At 32.4% G+C, this 17,268-nt stretch overlaps 1 protein-coding gene across 12 annotated transcripts in view; it reads right to left on the bottom strand.

Moving 5' to 3' along the window:
• LOC111053692 (phosphatidylinositol-binding clathrin assembly protein LAP) overlaps positions 1-17,268 on the bottom strand; it is a 220,037-nt gene that overhangs the window by 70,169 nt on the left and 132,600 nt on the right. For 8 of the 12 annotated variants that reach the window (XM_039433267.1, XM_039433266.1, XM_039433256.1 and 5 more), the window contains exons 2-4: positions 10,413-10,555; positions 5,772-5,847; positions 4,910-4,924 (exon numbers count right to left, since the gene is read on the bottom strand). In XM_039433267.1, coding sequence (XP_039289201.1) covers positions 4,910-4,924; positions 5,772-5,847; positions 10,413-10,555 — 234 coding nt within the window. The remainder of the gene's footprint in view (positions 1-4,909; positions 4,925-5,771; positions 5,848-10,412; positions 10,556-17,268) is intronic. The other 4 variants (XM_039433265.1, XM_039433262.1, XM_039433258.1 and 1 more) reach the window with 1 other exon arrangement.

Below are 17,268 nucleotides of genomic sequence, written 5' to 3' on the forward strand. Positions count from 1 at the left end.
TTGTTACATATAAATTTCATAATCATATTAAATTGATAATTAAGTTAATGGTCAATCATTATATAAATTTAATTAAAAAACAAAAATTTCAGGAAAAAATCAGCTTATACAGTATATGAAAGAGATTGACGGCATGTGTATGAAAAATAGTAGACACCTTGGACAATAATTATTGAAAACCTGAATAACCTGTAATAACAATAAATAGTTAAATTTACAAATTCAAAAAAATTTACAAATTGGACGAACACAAACACAGACTCCACACAAACCATGCTTCAAATGGGACTGAATGCTAACAAATCACACCAAAAAAGGACAAAACATCACAAAAATTAGGGAATTTGATTGGAAATAAACGCAAGACTAGTTTAACATTCTAACCTTATCTTGGACTTTTTCATCTAAAAATTTGAAGAAAAATAGCACAAGGACTACCTTATTATTTTATCTACCAATGTTATTACATTAGTGTCATTTGCATAATGAATAAATAATTAAAATAAATAAATCAAAGTGAAAATAAATATGATAGACGTAGTGGATTAAGGATGCAGAAGATGGTGCAGGTGAAGATGAAAGTGGGGTGCGAAGATGGAAAAGTGCTGCCGTGGACAGAGATGATTGGAGGCGGAAAATGAGGGAGGCTGTGACCCGCGCTGGATTGTAATGCCAAATAAGAAGAAGAGAAGAAGAAGAAGAAAATAAATATGATAGATGACAAGTTCCAAAATCTTTTCTGATTGCAGTAGGATATTATTTAAAAGATGAATATAATTAAAACAAAAAAGGTATTATAGATAAAACGATCAATTTTTTTCAAATTCCAGTAGAATTTCTACAATATGAGCAGATTACCACACAAAGTTTTCATTCTCAGGAATGTGTTCCTTCTTTACAAATTTCACTCAACGATGAATTTGAGATGTAATGTACTATGTACAATTCTCTCACTTGAAAATTGCATTAATATGTTGAAAGATGTTGTGAATAAAAGTTTTTAAAAAAAGGGTACTCAGATATTTTACTTCTTAATAAATAAGAGAAGCACTCACCAAAAAGTTGATGTACAAGGGCTATTTATTCTTTATTTTATTCATTTATACAATAAGTACATTATCAAGATGATAGGGAGAAGAAAAGTAAGGTAAGCTTGTGCTATTCCTCTCCCAAATTTAGATAACACATAGTGCGAAATAGGTTAAGTCTTGTAGTTCTTCAATTCACAAAATTATCAGTCCTCAAGTATTTTTACAAGGTAGATTTTCAAATTTATATAACACCTAGTCCGAAATAGGTTAAGTCTTGTAGTTATTCAATTCAAATAATTTTCACAAATAAAATGTGGTGAAATAAATGATAAATCTTCCCCAACAAAAATATAAAAAAAAATTGGTAACACCATGTTTTCATTTACATTCGAACCCATATTCAATCAATTCCGTCAGTACAGGCATCTTTCACGCTAATCCGTTTCCTTTGTTGAGAAATTCTATATGTTCCTATCTTCCATTCCCATTGTCCAGTCTTCTATCACAGAATTCGAACATTTTGCCCAAACAGCTTATCTTTAATACCAACTGCGGGATAATCTTTCCTTATGTGAGATTCACTTCAAACTGTCGGCAATTGTATTTGCATGTGAATAAATAAATAAATAAATAAATAAATAAATAAATAAATAAATAAATAAATAAATAAATAAATAAATAAATAAATAAATAAATAAATTAGTTGAATGGGGGGCTCTGATGAAAACACTAGTAGAATATTGTCTGATATCATTTATTTAACTGCTGAATATTTCCTTATAAAGTATGATATTGATAGGGCTACTCTGTTTAGTTATTTGTTGTAAGGCCAGACGCACTCCAGTTAGTCAAGACAAGACATGATCAGACACGTTTAGTCACAATACTTCACATAGTTGCTTATGAAGCAACACACACTGATTAGTCATTGCAATTAAACATGTCTCCATAAGCAACTATGTGAAGTATTGTGACTAAACGTGTCTGATCTTGTCTTGTCTTGTCTTGACTAACTGGTGTGTGCCTAGCCTAAGTGTGAGTTGAGCCTTAACGTGTCTGATGTCTTGTCTTGACTAACCGGTGTGTGCCTAGCCTTAGGCAAGCATTGATCTTATCTACTTTTGTTGTTACCATTACTTATTGTTTGACGTTCTAATGCATTTAATGTTCTCTTCTGCTACTGCAATAAAACACTTATTTATTCATTTATTTATTTGAAAAAAATGCAGTCGAGATGCGCTGAGTTTCAACTCTTCATTCTTCCCTAATCTTGCTTGTCTCTAATCGTGTTGCACGATGCCTTGAAATGCAAGAAGAAGATTGAATCGAACGATTCAATCAAACTATGCAAATTAATTGCTTTATTCAGTTTGATAAGTTGCTCAAATATCCAACCAACTGATTGATAATTAATGTCAATATTTCCATTATTCATAAAACCCTTCTACTATCAGAAATAAACAAGATAAATAAACACTTATTTATTCTACAGATGGAATTAAATAGAGAATGCATTTATATTTAATTCCTCTATTTAATTCCATCTGTAAACTGGTTGGCCGCTATGGCTTCGTATGAAATGAGCGCTGCTATCTAGAGATTGTCAGTTTGGTGTAAGGGTAAGCATTCCTGACTGGCAATTGGGAGGTACCGGGTTCGATTCCCGGGCTGGCAACCAATTTTTGGATAGTAGTTCTCATCGAATTTCCATCTAGCTGTTAACCCTGTTGTCAATGTCTGCAGTAGCAGAGGTCTTCGGGATGATTTACAGCATTTATTTAGGATTTTCGTTAAATAATAATTATACTTATTTATTCATTTATTTATCTGAAAAACTGCCAACAGTTCAAAGTGAAACCTGGGAAATTGTTCAACATGCTATCCATTCACTCCCATTTGCTGTGTGTTGCATTTATTGTGAAAAAATTAGTAGCTACCCCAAAACCTAAGGCTGCGGCGTAATTTGTGAGGGTCCTTGACGTTCGGTAATAAATAACAATAACCAGAATCCGTGTCACTGCACAATACAGTACGTTTCAAGTCACACCTATTACAATATACTGTAACAGGAGCAATAAAATACGTTATATACTGTCAATTTATTAATGTTGAAGAAAATGAGAAATTAAAATTGATTTGAATTCTTTTTTGAACTATTTTTGATGACACTGCAGTCTAATTTTTGAACGAAATTTATTAAAAACTAGTATTCACGTGTGGAGTGGTTTCGGATTTTTACATCCCTGTTTTTAATAAAATTATTCAAAAATCTAGACCGTTGTGTCTTCAAAAATAGTTCAAAAACGAATTCAAATCAATTTTGATTACTCATTTTCTTCAACATTAATAAATTCATCATGCAGTTCGTCATGATAAGTGAAATAGATGAGAATTGATTTGAAGTTGGTTGAGAGTGAAAGATGATTTAATAAGGGTCAGTAGATTGAAGATAAAAGTAGAAGAAATGACAAAACAAATAATCTCGAGAGATAAACAAATTAAATAAGCTATCCTATTTGAACGATCATGCAAAAATTTAGCAGTCCATGACAAAAAAACTGACAGATGACAATAATTATTACAAGGTTGAGAGTGAAAGATGATTTATAAGGATCAGTAGGTTGAAGATTAAAGTAGAAGAAATGACAAAACAAAAATAATCTCGAAAGATAAACAAATTAAATAAGCTATCCTATTTGAACGTTCATGCAAAAACTTAGCAGTCGCTGATAAAAAATTGACAGATGACAATAATTACATCCATTATTATGGCTCAGTTGCACAAAAGCTTGTTACATTTTAACAGTAGTTAAATGCCACAAAAACCAATGATAGAAGCCTTCAAAAAAGGTCTTCTATGATTGGTTCTTGTGCTATTTACCGTAACTATGATCTATAATTAAAACGAGTTTGTGCAACCGGACGTGATAGTGTGATAATTGAGTGACTTTTCAATGAACAAATTATTGAAAAATCTAAGACTAGATTAGCAGTGAACTGACAAACTTCAAAATAAAATAAAATGTAAAAACCAAGAACTGGAAATTGGATTGAAATGGAAATTGAAAAAATATATTTGAGCGAATGAGAATTATAATGATAACTGAAATTATGACCTGAAAGAGAGATGAGTCTCCACATTTAGAACCCAACAAACTGGAGCCAAGATAATGTTAAAAAACAAAAATCATAAAGCTAAATACTAAACTTTTTTTGAATCTGCATATATAAATTGATTTGAATGAAGCAAACAAATCGAGAGAACTCAAACTTTAGTCTGCTACGAATAATTCGAACATAAGCTTAGGTTGGAGAGAATCATATTGAAAGATATAATTTCCTCCATTGCTTTTCATGCATTCCTCTCAATATTCATGCACCGATTAAGGGATCCCGAATTCAAGTAAATAAAAATGAAATTCTAAAAGGATCCAAATTTCTTCATAGATGCAATTTTACCCCATAACATTTAATATTCCCCCATAACCTACATAATATTTAGGCAATTTGAGACAAAATTAGGAAATTGAAGAAGTTTTGGGCAATAGCCTGTTTTTTATTTTCCTACTATTCTATTGTTTGCTCTATCATATAAATAATTATGAGTTACGAGCTCAATAGTTACCTATTTTACAAACTACTGACTTGCAATGAAATTCAGCACCTATTTCAAGCGATAAATTGGAAGTATCCCCTTGAATTTATACCAACAGAGACGTGTTTAGATGAAAACCAAATTTGATGCAATTAAAACAAACTTAATAATGGAAAATGAACACCATTGCTCGAAAGAAAATCCAAACATGGATGAAAAATTAATAAAAATTAGTTGATTGGAGTCTCTAGATGAACCCAACATTCTGAAATTGTTTACTCACCGACTCTAGCTCCAGCTATTATGTGAAAAGCAAGAAAAAAGAGAGAAAATATCTTCAGTTAATCAATTTTACTAGCAAATAATAATATTATAATAATTGATATATTAGAGTTTAAGAATTGTATCTATAAATTTAATACAACCTAATAATCTATCACATAAATCAAAATTGCTTCTACGATTCTATCAATTTGAATCATCAACATATTAAGTTGTGTGCTCCAGATATAAAATATTTTCAGATCTAATACTCAAGCGACCTTTGAAAACCATTAACGGATTGTGCTAGTATACAATAATTATTAATATTATAAATAAAAATATAAATCACAGTACCCTTTTAAATTATTTTGTTTTTGTGATAAAATAATTCAAAAGGGTACTGAGATTTATATTTTTATTTATAATATAAAAAGTAGCCCTAAAGAAAAAAGGCAATGATATTATTAAATATGAATGTACTATATTTCATATACTAAATTATTTTTGCGAAGAACTCAAATTATAGCTAGTTTAAAAATCTTCAAATTCCAAAAAAACTCGAACTATGATTATAGAGATGATTCCTCCGTTATTATCATATCAAGGATAAATTTAATCATAATTATCAACAATGATATCTCAATGACATCTACTGACTTGAATTCTAGAACAAGAAACTATATAACAGACATCAATTAAATTGATCATTATTTCACTTCAAAGTATTTATGTTTAATAGATGAAAATTTACTGACTTGAATTTTAGAACAAAAAACTATATAATGGACATCAATTAAATTGAGCATTATTTCACTTCAAAGTATTTATGTTCAATAGTTAATTTACAAATTATAATTGAATATTTACAAGTGAATATTTACCTTGCACTCCGCTTTTATCTAGGAAACTACTCAATTGAAATGTGCTATTACTCGAAGCCAAATATTGTGTGAATCTCTGAAAACAAAAATAAATTATATCAGAGTATGAAGGAGAAAGTTAGTAATAATTGTAAACAAGAATCAACTGACAATTTTCAATCACTTGATAGCTCCACAACAAAACATTTAGTAGGCTAAGCATACCATCATCTTTCTTCAACAACTACTGATCAAAGATGGAAGATTTTTTATTTGTTTTATTAGAAATCGCAGTTTAACCAACTGCTGCAATATTACTGTATAATCATTATTTCAAGTATGCAATGAAAGCTATACAAATAGAACTAAGGACTTCTGTTACTGCAAATATTGACCAAAGAACTGAATAGCAGAAGGAAATTTGAAGAATGAAACTGTCCAAAAATTGCGCCTGGACCGGGAATATTTGCAGGTCAATATTTGCAGTAGCAGAAGTCCTTAGTTCTATTTATACAGCTTTAATAGGATATTTTAAATAATTTATTATTACACCCTACAGTAACTACAAAATAGTAAGTTAGTTATAAAGTTTCACTTCAAAACTGCATATCTTATTAGAGAATAGGCTGAATGTTCATTGCCCAAAAAAGGTGTTTGAATTAACTTTGAAGTCATTGTTTTCGTGAGGAAGGTTGGAAGCCAATTTTTTGTTAAATTTAGGGGGGGTGAGTCCATGGGATTGAGGTGGGGGGTGCACCACAAAATGATAAAAGAATACATCCATCATTTACAATGTATCAAGATAGTATCAACATTGATGCACTATCAAAAAAATCTGGTGTGGCGCACTCACACAACTTTCCTTGCCGTTATGAAATTGTTCACCTGACGCTAGTGTTCTCGCGCATCTCAAGTCTACTATTCAAAAGATCTGAGCAAGCTGGTGGCAGGACAATAACGCTGGAGACCCACGAGGTCTGCTATCTCTTCATAGTGAATGATTTAATAGAATCAACAGTTGCCAAAATTTTGCAATTGAATAATCACATTTTCTCGAATTTCGAGCTTATTTTCAATTTTAGGTGAAAATGTTAGCGAACATCAATTGTAGAGATTATCATGCTCAATCTTTTCCACTTGAAATGTTTTGTTTAAATTGTATCTAAAGCCTGTTAATTGGAATCTAAAATCAAACTTTGCATAGATGGGGCGGAGCTCCTGAATTTTTTATAGATATGGGACTTGTGGCAGTTGATAGAGCTTATCAATAACTATTCAAAGTATGATTTTGATCAAAATCGATGGAGCCGTTTTCGAGAAAATCGCGAAAACCCCTGTTTTTGACAACATTTTCGCCATTTTAGCCGCCATCTTGAATTACATTTGATCAAAATTGTTTGTGTCGGATCCTTATATTGTGAGGAACTCAAGTTCCAAATTTCAAGTCGTTCCGTTAATTGGGAGATGAGATATCGTGTACACAGACGCACATACTCATACACACACATACACATACAGACCAATACACTAGAGTCTCGATTAACCGAGTCTCGGTCAACCGAGGTTCCGTGTTAACCGAGCCTCGGATCGGCCAAGGTCAAGGTCAGTTTGGCAGCTAAGAAGCGAAGCAGTTCGATTACACAAAGAACTGTCAAAGATTTTTTCAAACCTTTGTAACTTTTTAATACTTTAAAGTATGTACTACTATTATCTAGTTGTGTGGTTTTGAATATAGTTCATGTTGGTGTACATCACATGGTACGTATTTTTATTTGATTTCCTTAACCCCTTATTTAGATTAGGCCCTCCGTGTTAACCGAATATTTGACTATCCGAGGTTGTAGCGGTCCCGATTAACTCGGTTAATCGGGACTCTAGTGTACCCAAAAACCACTTTTTTTGGACTCAGGGGACCTTGAAACGTATAGAAATCTGGAAATTGTGGTACCTCAATTTTTTTCGGAAAGCAATACTTTCCTTACCTATGGTAAATAGGGCAAGGAAAGTAAAAATGTTTGGTTTCTTATTTTTTCAAGTTACAAGGAAAGTTCTGGAAACCGGTGAAGAAGATTTCGACTGAGTCTGTTTAAGGGGAGATTCAGATGACTGACCAAGCGTCGTGAGCCATGAATTGAGCAGGAAAGAGCCTGCCTGGTACCAAGTGCAAAGGTGCGAGAATTACTCAATGCTCAAACGAGTTGCATTTCACTTTCACTATACTGCAGTGAGGTCCACGTTGTGACGGCAGTATTTGATCAAAATTGGTGTTGCTATCCTTGTTTACCACTCGACAACGCAGATAGCGCTATTCTTTTCTAGCTCTACAACATCGCCTGATCGTTTTCCAACAATGTAGAAATATAATATTATCTTACTCATAGAATATTTTAACTCAAACATGACATTTTATAATTTAATCACCCAGGAAAATATAAATTCTTGACGAATGAAATATAATCGATTATTTTAAACAAGGATGGACAGTTAATATTAAATCAGATATACCGTTATCAGCTATCCTCCATGAAATACATTGCCAAGGTATTAACTCAACGGATGTGACTATTCAACTCATATACCTTACCATGTAGGCCCTACCCTATCATGATATTGAATTTCTTATTATTTTTTGTTAATGTAATGTTGGCAACTCTCACCTGCGCACAGGATTTTCCTTGCAGGTGATTGGTTTCTTGTATTTTTGCTGTTCAAGTGAAATTTTTGAATGTATTGGTTTTGGAAGAAACAATAAAGTTTTGAATTGAGAATTTTGAAAGAATTCTATAGTGAGGTCCACCTTATAATGGCAGCATTTGATCAACATTGGTGTTGCTATCCTTGTTTATCACTCGACAAAGCAGATAGCGTTATCCTTTTCTACCTCCGCAAAGTTGCCAGATCGTTTTTCAACAATTTAGTAATATAATTAACAAAATATACAATCTCAATCATCAAAATATTTATAAATTAATTTAATGGATGCAAAAAATATAAATGTTCTTGACAAATATATTTTATTTGAATCGATTCAAATAGAATATTTTGAACAAAAATTGACAGTTAATATTACATCAGATACAACTATTCAACATACAAAAAAGCTCCCAGTACCCGGTTGCAAAAAAAACCAGTTAAATTTAAATCATGATTAATTCCTCGAGAACCAATCAGAGAAGCCGTCTTTTCAAAAACACCTTCTCTGATTGGTGCTCGTGGAATCAATCACTGATATAATTTAACCAGCTTTTGTGTAATCGGCACCCAGTCCTTTATTGTATTGATTCATAGAAGTACATCATCAAAAATAATAGGGAGAAAAAATAGGGTAACCTTGTGCTATTCCTCTCCCAAACTTAGATAAGGTTACACATAGTCTTGTAGTTGTTCACTTTACAAAATAATCAGTTCTTAATTATTTTCACAAAGTAGATTTTTAAATTTAGATGCTTCAAAACCAAACATAGAAGAAAAATTTCACATTTTTATCACTCAAATAGAGAATATTCACATTAGTCCAGTCAATATAGACATAAAACAGGGGGTGTGCTTGCAATTTATATTGTAGTTCTGATTTTTTGATATATTATTTGGGTACGTAAGAGAAGTCCAGAACCAATTTCTTCATGCAAAATTTCCTTGTGCTAGATACAGGTGGCCCAAAAACCTCGTATTTTCGGCTCATTTTCCAGTTTTCAGCTATTTCTGCCAAATCCCGTAATCGGACAGAAAAATTTGCTCTTACCTTCTTTTTAGATCATAGAATTCGAATAAAATGAGATCATTCGGAACCCTTCATCTCCAATGACTACTGAGTTATGATTTTTCAAAAATGAGTGAAATTTGAAGGAAAAATCGATTTTAATGAATTTTAGTTTTTGATCAACAATATCTTCCGATTGTGAACATTTAGATGTATAATTATATAGAATTGGTTCTGAACTTCTCTCATGTACCAAAATAATATATTAAAAAATCAGAACTACAATATAAATTGCATGCACCAATGTATATAGTGACTGGACTACATATTAAAAAAATAATTTTGAAGGACCAGACCAAAAAAAGCTTAATTCTGAGTAAATCCCTCTGGGCGTTTTTTTGTGTTCTACAATCTGAGATCAGGGAGAGCGCTCTATCTCAAATAGATTTCCATGTACACCTGACAACAATGCTCTTTGTATTGTGAAAAACACCTAATTTTCAGCTTCAACCATCATCACCAACTACATTGTCCTTACATTGATATTTCGCACAATGACATGAGATCATGTTCTATAAGAATCACCCGCTAGATGCACTTCATTTCAGTATTTCCTAGTGGAGAGGTGCGCTTAAGGACACCTCAAGGATCGAAATTTCTGTCCGATTACGGGATTTGGCAGAAATAGCTGACAACTGGAAAATGAGCCGAAAATACGAGGTTTTTGGGCCACCCTGTATCTAGCACAGGGAAATTTTGCATGAAGAAATTGGTTCTGAACTTCTCTCATGTACCAAAGTAATATATTACAAAATCAGAACTACAATATAAATTGCATGCACCAATGTATATAGTGACTGGACTACATAATAAAGAAATAATTTTGAAGGACCAGACCAAAAAAAGCTTAATTCTGAGTATTATGGGTGAAAGTGTTCTGAATTTGAAAACAATATACTCACTTCGTTCCCGTAACACATCATGTGATGTACTGTGATTAATGCTTTAAATACTACGACCCAGTTCGCATTCTGTGATCGCTCTATTAGAAGGTTGGCTAGCTGTGGAATTGACACGTTCGGCTCGTTTGTACAATGGATCAAATCTGCAACAAAACAACAAAAACGATCATCAGTAATTGAAACAATATTTAGGGCCGTTTGCACAGTGTAGGTTTAAGCTAAAGCTAAAGCTTAAACCAAATCTGGATTTTTTTGGTTTAAACTAAAACTCCGTTTGCACAGTATAAGTTTAAACTCTGTATTGAGTTTAAACTTTGGGAAAGTTTAAACCTCCAAAGCAGGAGGTTTAAACCAAATAATTTGGATTAACTTGACATCTGTGAAGATTTCATGGGGAAACAGCTGATAGTAAATTATTTTTCGTCGGTTTTTTTTTAATGCTTCTGTAGACGATAATAATTATTTAGGTTATAGTGAATAATTATTGATAGAATTGACAGGAATTATTGATAGAAGTTTTTAATGCGATTGATAGAGATGACTGCAAATAAATTTTGGAACTGAGAAAAAATGGGAAAAAACGATCATTTAAATTTCTGGGATGATAGAGAATTTTTTAACGGTTTTGCTTGTGTAAAGCAAGTGTATCTAACTTATCAAGTTTGTATCTAATAGTAATATAGCATTTTTTGAATAATTTCTTGATTACTTTTCACTTTTATTACCATACAGCTTACAGCTCTGTGGATTTTGAACAAGGAAATAGTAGCTACATAACCTCAATTTACTGATTGTTTGTAAACAAATAACAAATTTCCTGTAAAAATCAGCCTTATGATATTATAAACGATGACATTCTTAATGACATTCGATGACATTCACCAACTTAACGCTAAGCTAGTTTAACAAACTGGATTAGTAAATGCACTGAGAAAACCGATTCAAGTTTAAACTTTCAGATTAACTTAAACTCGATTAACTTAATCGAGTTTAGCAATCCATTTGTGCAAACGGCACAGAAATATTACTTAATCAGTAAAACAATTTGATTTCACATCGATAAATTGAAACAACATATAACAATAATACAGAGAGACTCAAGACAAGAATCAGTTGTACCGGTATTTTATCACTAGTGACGCCCTGGGTTGGAAAACTAGCTCAAGAACTGTTGTATTGTAATCTTTAAAACCCGCAACTTTTAATTATATACTTTCAATGTTAATTGTTTTATCCTGAAAAAGGACGAAGGAGTGAGTACATTTCTTTGTCCAACGAACTTGACCTGTAAAAAGATTCGAAGAATACTTGTTCAAAATGTGTAGCTGATTGTTCAATTCTCTTCAAAGTTATTGTAGAACATAAAAACAAACGGACAACGACTTTGGCTTTCAGTAAGTCGAAAGTGAAGACTCGCTAACGCTCGTTCAACTACCAAACTATTGATATTCAACACTATCGATTTCAAAATATAAAAAAGGTCTGAGAGGGAAGTCCTTTACAGCTGTGCAAAGGCTAAAAATAAACTTTCTACTCGTGATATTTTTCAAAGTTTTTCGATTTGTATATCATCAAGCTATCAAAATGAAAAAGTTTTCTCAGGGAAACATTTTTTTCTGATCATTACTTCTTGAGATATGAGCGCCTGAAGTTTGAATGTTTGGGACAGAACATTTCAAATTCGGTAAGATATAAATCCATGAGATTTAGAGGATAGATTCTAAATCCATCTGATTTAGAGGATAGATTCTTCATGGTATTGATGATCTAGTAAAACAAATCTTTTCTGAAAATATCAATTTTTGAAAAAGTTATTCAATTTACCAAAAATAATGGTTACCGTATTTCTAGTAAATTGAATAACTACCGTATCTGAAAAATTGATATTTTCAGAAAATTTTTGTTTTACTAGATCAACAATACCATGAAGAATCTATCCTCTAACTCAGATGGATTTATCTCTTACCGAATTTGAAATGTTCTGTCCCAAAAATTTAAACTTAAGGTGCTCATATCTCAAAAAGTAATGATCAGAAAAAAATGTTTTCCTGAGAAAACTTTTTCATTTTGATAGCTTGATGATATACAAATCGAAAACTTTGAAAAATATCACTAGTAGAAAGTTTATTTTTAACGTTTGCACAGCCTTAATATAACTAACTCATGGCCCACATAAAACAGAAGTTCCACTATCTCAGCATTTGACATTTCAAATACTACCAAGCATTGCTTGATTTTCTAGTGTTTTTTTGAAGAGAGACAAAACTAAACTGAAATGTATCTCTAGATCTGAATGTCTCTCTACAATGTGATAAGCAGCATTTCCTAGCAGAACGGTTCAAGAGAGAGAGAGAGAGAGAGAGAGAGAGAGAGAGAGAGAGAGAGAGAGAGAGAGAGAGAGAGTGAGGGAGAGGGAGTGAGAGATTTGTACACCGCTGGCTGTATCCTATTGATTCCAAAGCAACCAAAAGATAGAGAGATTGTCCAGACGGCAGACAGTCACTGCATAGCGTGGGACGAGACAGTGAAACTTACAGGGGATTGTGTGAGTGTTATCATGGAATAAACAATCTATAGATTGTTCAATACATGGATTGTTTATTCTATGGTGTAATGCTGTTAACTTGGTGTACTCAATTCCCAGCAGGAGTAAGCTTAACAGATATACGAAATGTAAACAATAGATAATGTATAACATACATCAATAGATATTATAACAACAATATATATATATATAATATATATATATATATATATATATATATATAACATACATAAATAGATATAAATATATTTTATAGATATACCATTCTTCTTAAAATGTATGAATTCAGGGCTACTTATATTTATTAATAAAATAGAAGTACAGTACCGTTTTTTTGAAATTAATAAAATAATAATTATATTAAAAATAACAAATTATAATAGGGTCAATCTGAAATTAAGTGGAAATTTGTGTCCTCTGCATTTTTCCCAGCAATACATTATTATTATATTAATAAAACATTTGAATTTCATCTGAACCGCAGGGTATTTTCATGGTACGCATTAAAATAACAATAAAGTTTATTATTATTGGTCAAAATTGAACTATTTTGTATGATAATGTCACCTTCATTGATGTCCCTCATCGCCAGTAATGAGTACATTTTGCCTGAATTTCAATATGGGCCTCTAAAAATAAAATTATTTACATTTTATTACAAGTAGGAACCTCTGGAATGAACAATGAGGAAATGTCACCTCCATAGATAACCCATTCCATGGAGGTGACTTGGAATTTAATAAAATTATTTAGTTTTAACAAATTTATAATAATAAAAATTGTATGCTTACTTATTAACATACTTTGAAGGTAATGTTTCTCTGGAATGAACAATGAGGAAATGTCCATGGATAACCCATTCCATGGAGATGACTAAATATCCATGGAGGTGACTTTGAATTGAATAAATTCTGTAGTTTTAACAAATTTATGATAACCATAATTGTATGTTCACTTAAAAAATTACTTAAAGGTTTCTTCTCTGGATTGAACAATGAGGTGTCACCTCCATAGATGTCACCTCCATGGATAACCCATTCCATGGAGGTGACTAAATCTCCATGGAGGTGGCTTAGAAATCAAAAAAATTATGTAGTTTTAACAAATTTATAATAATAAAAATTGTATGTTTACTTATTAAAATGCTATGAGCGTTATGTTTCTCTGGAATGAACTATGAGGAAATGTCACCTCCATGGATAACCCATTCCATGGAGGTGACTTAGAATTCGATGAAATTATGAAGTTTCAACAAATTTATAATAATCAAAATTGTATGTTTACTAATTAAAATACTTTGATGGTGTTTTCTCTGGAATAAACAATGAGGAAATGACACCTCCATGGATGTCACCTTCCGACTAAATCTCCATGGATGTGACTTAGCTTGGAATTCAATGAAATTATGTAGTTTCAAGTTAATCAATCCAGTAGTTCAGACGTGATGATGCATCATTCGTGAATTTCCTATACCGTAAGTCTATAAGAAAGTTCTTTCCTTTATTATAATATTATAGAAGATAATAATCATATCACATTATACACTCTCTGGATGAGACTTGAAAAACAATTATTGAACTGTGGAGAAGAATGATCAAGTAATAGGCTAATAACAGTATGATGAAGAACAAAACGACGATGACTTATGAAACGTACAATCTATAAATAAGCAAACCCATTATTTTCCATCAAAAGTGTCAGTAGAGAACGTTCACTATCTTTAGAAGGAACACGTCATCGGCCTGTCTAGACGTCCTCATTCATAACTGTTTACGGCAACGAGGCTTGTCATTGTTTTCCAAATTACGGTAAAACAATGAGCCGAGAAAACGCCCAATCTTGGCGTTCTACAACTAACTTCATTGCACTCACGTGACTTCCATTGGAAACTAACGGCCTTGCGACAAGGATTTCTCAGCCGCGTGCTGTCAACAATGAACAGCATGTCTCTATATGGTCACGTTCACACTGATACGATACAACAGCAGTGCAGTATAACACGAAAATAGATAACTTGTGATACACTTTTACAATAAGGAAATGGAAGATAATGTGTTTCCTATTGTTATTTCACAACACAGCATTGATAGAAAGTAGGAGAGGGGCAGAAATCTAGTTTCAAATTGAATTTGAAAATGGGTAAATTAGTTGAATATCCTATTATATTAAGCGAGTAATTTCTGTATATATCTGGTTATTTTTTAATCTGGTTATTTATGTTCAACGGATTTCGAAAACGGCTCTAATGATTTTCACGAAATTTGGAACATAGTAGGTTTATGATATAAAAATTTGATTGCACTAGGTCTCATCCTTGGTAGAGAGTTAGTGGGGAGGATATTTTTAATATTCTTTCCGAAGAATGGACATTGATATGTCCAAAGCTCCGCCAATTTATGTAGATGCATAACAATTTAATTATTATCTATAGTTATAATATTACAAATTGCTTTTTCATATCATATACAGTTCAATAATTATTTTCTTGGTCTATATTATGTAAATTCATCTATAGTTTTGCTGTATTGTAAGCTATTGTATATAAGTGTATACTAAAACAGTATATATTGTAATCTACATAAATAAAGTACTCAATCAATCAATCCTTGGGAAAACTCGCTGAACAACATTAAAAGGATAATTCATCCTTGGCTGAAACAGCTAAGACTTCTGTGGATAGTAAAAAGTGAACGAGTGATTCTGTGGAAAATCAAAATATCGCATCCCCGAAATTCATAAGTTGACGTATAGCCAGCTGTAAAATATAAGCACAATCATTAATTTTAGAGAATTGTGTTCTGTGTATCAATAAATAGAAATTACGAGCGAAGCTCGGTGCCCCGATACTAGAACTTAATACACCACATTCGAATTTCACGTTTTATCATGAATTCTTTAAGTCAATAATTACTTGCTAAGCATCAATGTATAATTAGTGCTTGTTGCGCGCGCGCGCGCGCGCGTGTGTGTGTGTGTGTGTGTGTGTGTGTGTGTGTGTGTGTGTGTGTGTGTGTGTGTGTGTGTGTGTGTGTGTGTGTGTGTGTGTGTCCAATGCAATTCAATATCGCGGCTAAAATGGCAAAAATGTTGTCAAAAACAGGGTTTTTCGAGATTTTCTCAAAAACGGCTTCAAAGATTTTGATCAAATTTATACCTGAAATAGTCATTGATAAGCTCTATCAACTGCCACAAGTCTCATATCTGTAAAATTTTCAGGAGCTCCGCCCCATCTATGCAAAGTTTGATTTTAGATTCCCAATTATCAGACTTCAGATAAAATTTGAACAGAACATTTTGAGTGGAAAAGATTGAGCATGAAAATCTCTACAATTAATGTTCAGTAACATTTTCACCTAAAATTGAAAATAAGCACGAAATTCGAGAAAATGTTATTATTTCAATTGCAAACTGTTGGCAACTGTTGATTCTATCAAATGATTCACTATGAAGAGATAGCAGACCTCGTATGTCTCCAACGTTATTGTCCTGTCACCAGCTGGCTCAGATCTTTGTTTGGACTTGAGATGCGCGGGAGCACTAGCGTCAGGTGATCAATTTTCATAACGGCAAGGAAAGTTGTGTGAGTGCACCACACCAGATTTTTTTCCATGTTTTTGTAACACTTTCTTATTGATTTCGTATATCATTATTAGTAAAGTGTAACTAATCTGGAACATGATCTTTCATTACTGTTTAAATCGTCATTTTGTACTGATATCCTACCATCTCAACTCATCTCAGCAAATACAACAAACCCATTTCATCTCAGAAGTGGAATCCTGATTTGAAATACTCTAAAGTCATATTATGTTTGAAATACTGTGTTGAGAAATGTGAGAAGTGTTGATTTATGCAGTCAACAGAGACAAATATATTCCTGAATTCGCAAGAGTTGATTCTACTCAGTATTCTGTAGAGACAAGGATAGTATATGTATACTGTTCTTGCAGGATAGACAAGGATAGTCTATATACTATTCTTGCTGTCTAGATGCAGTTGACCTGAAAGCCACATTTTCAACGCCGCTGGAGTAGAGGAAAGGAAATGCCATGCAACTTATTTCATCATTAAGGAAAGAGAGGTTGCAGTCTCTCATCATTCTTTCTCCCCTCTTCACTAACTACTCCCTCATTCTCACACTCTCTCTCTCTCAAGATGTCTCAACATCCAACGTCCATTCACTATTAATACATACTATAATACATGCGATGAGACTACAGCAAAGTATGTTAGAATTTCCCTCTCTCAGGACAGCATCTCACTCTCTCATTTCTATCTTTCACTCTCAGGATACAATTCTACATTCTCTCT

The sequence above is a fragment of the Nilaparvata lugens genome, chromosome 7 (assembly GCF_014356525.2).
Source record: "Nilaparvata lugens isolate BPH chromosome 7, ASM1435652v1, whole genome shotgun sequence".
In the NCBI taxonomy this organism is placed as follows: domain Eukaryota; kingdom Metazoa; phylum Arthropoda; class Insecta; order Hemiptera; family Delphacidae; genus Nilaparvata; species Nilaparvata lugens.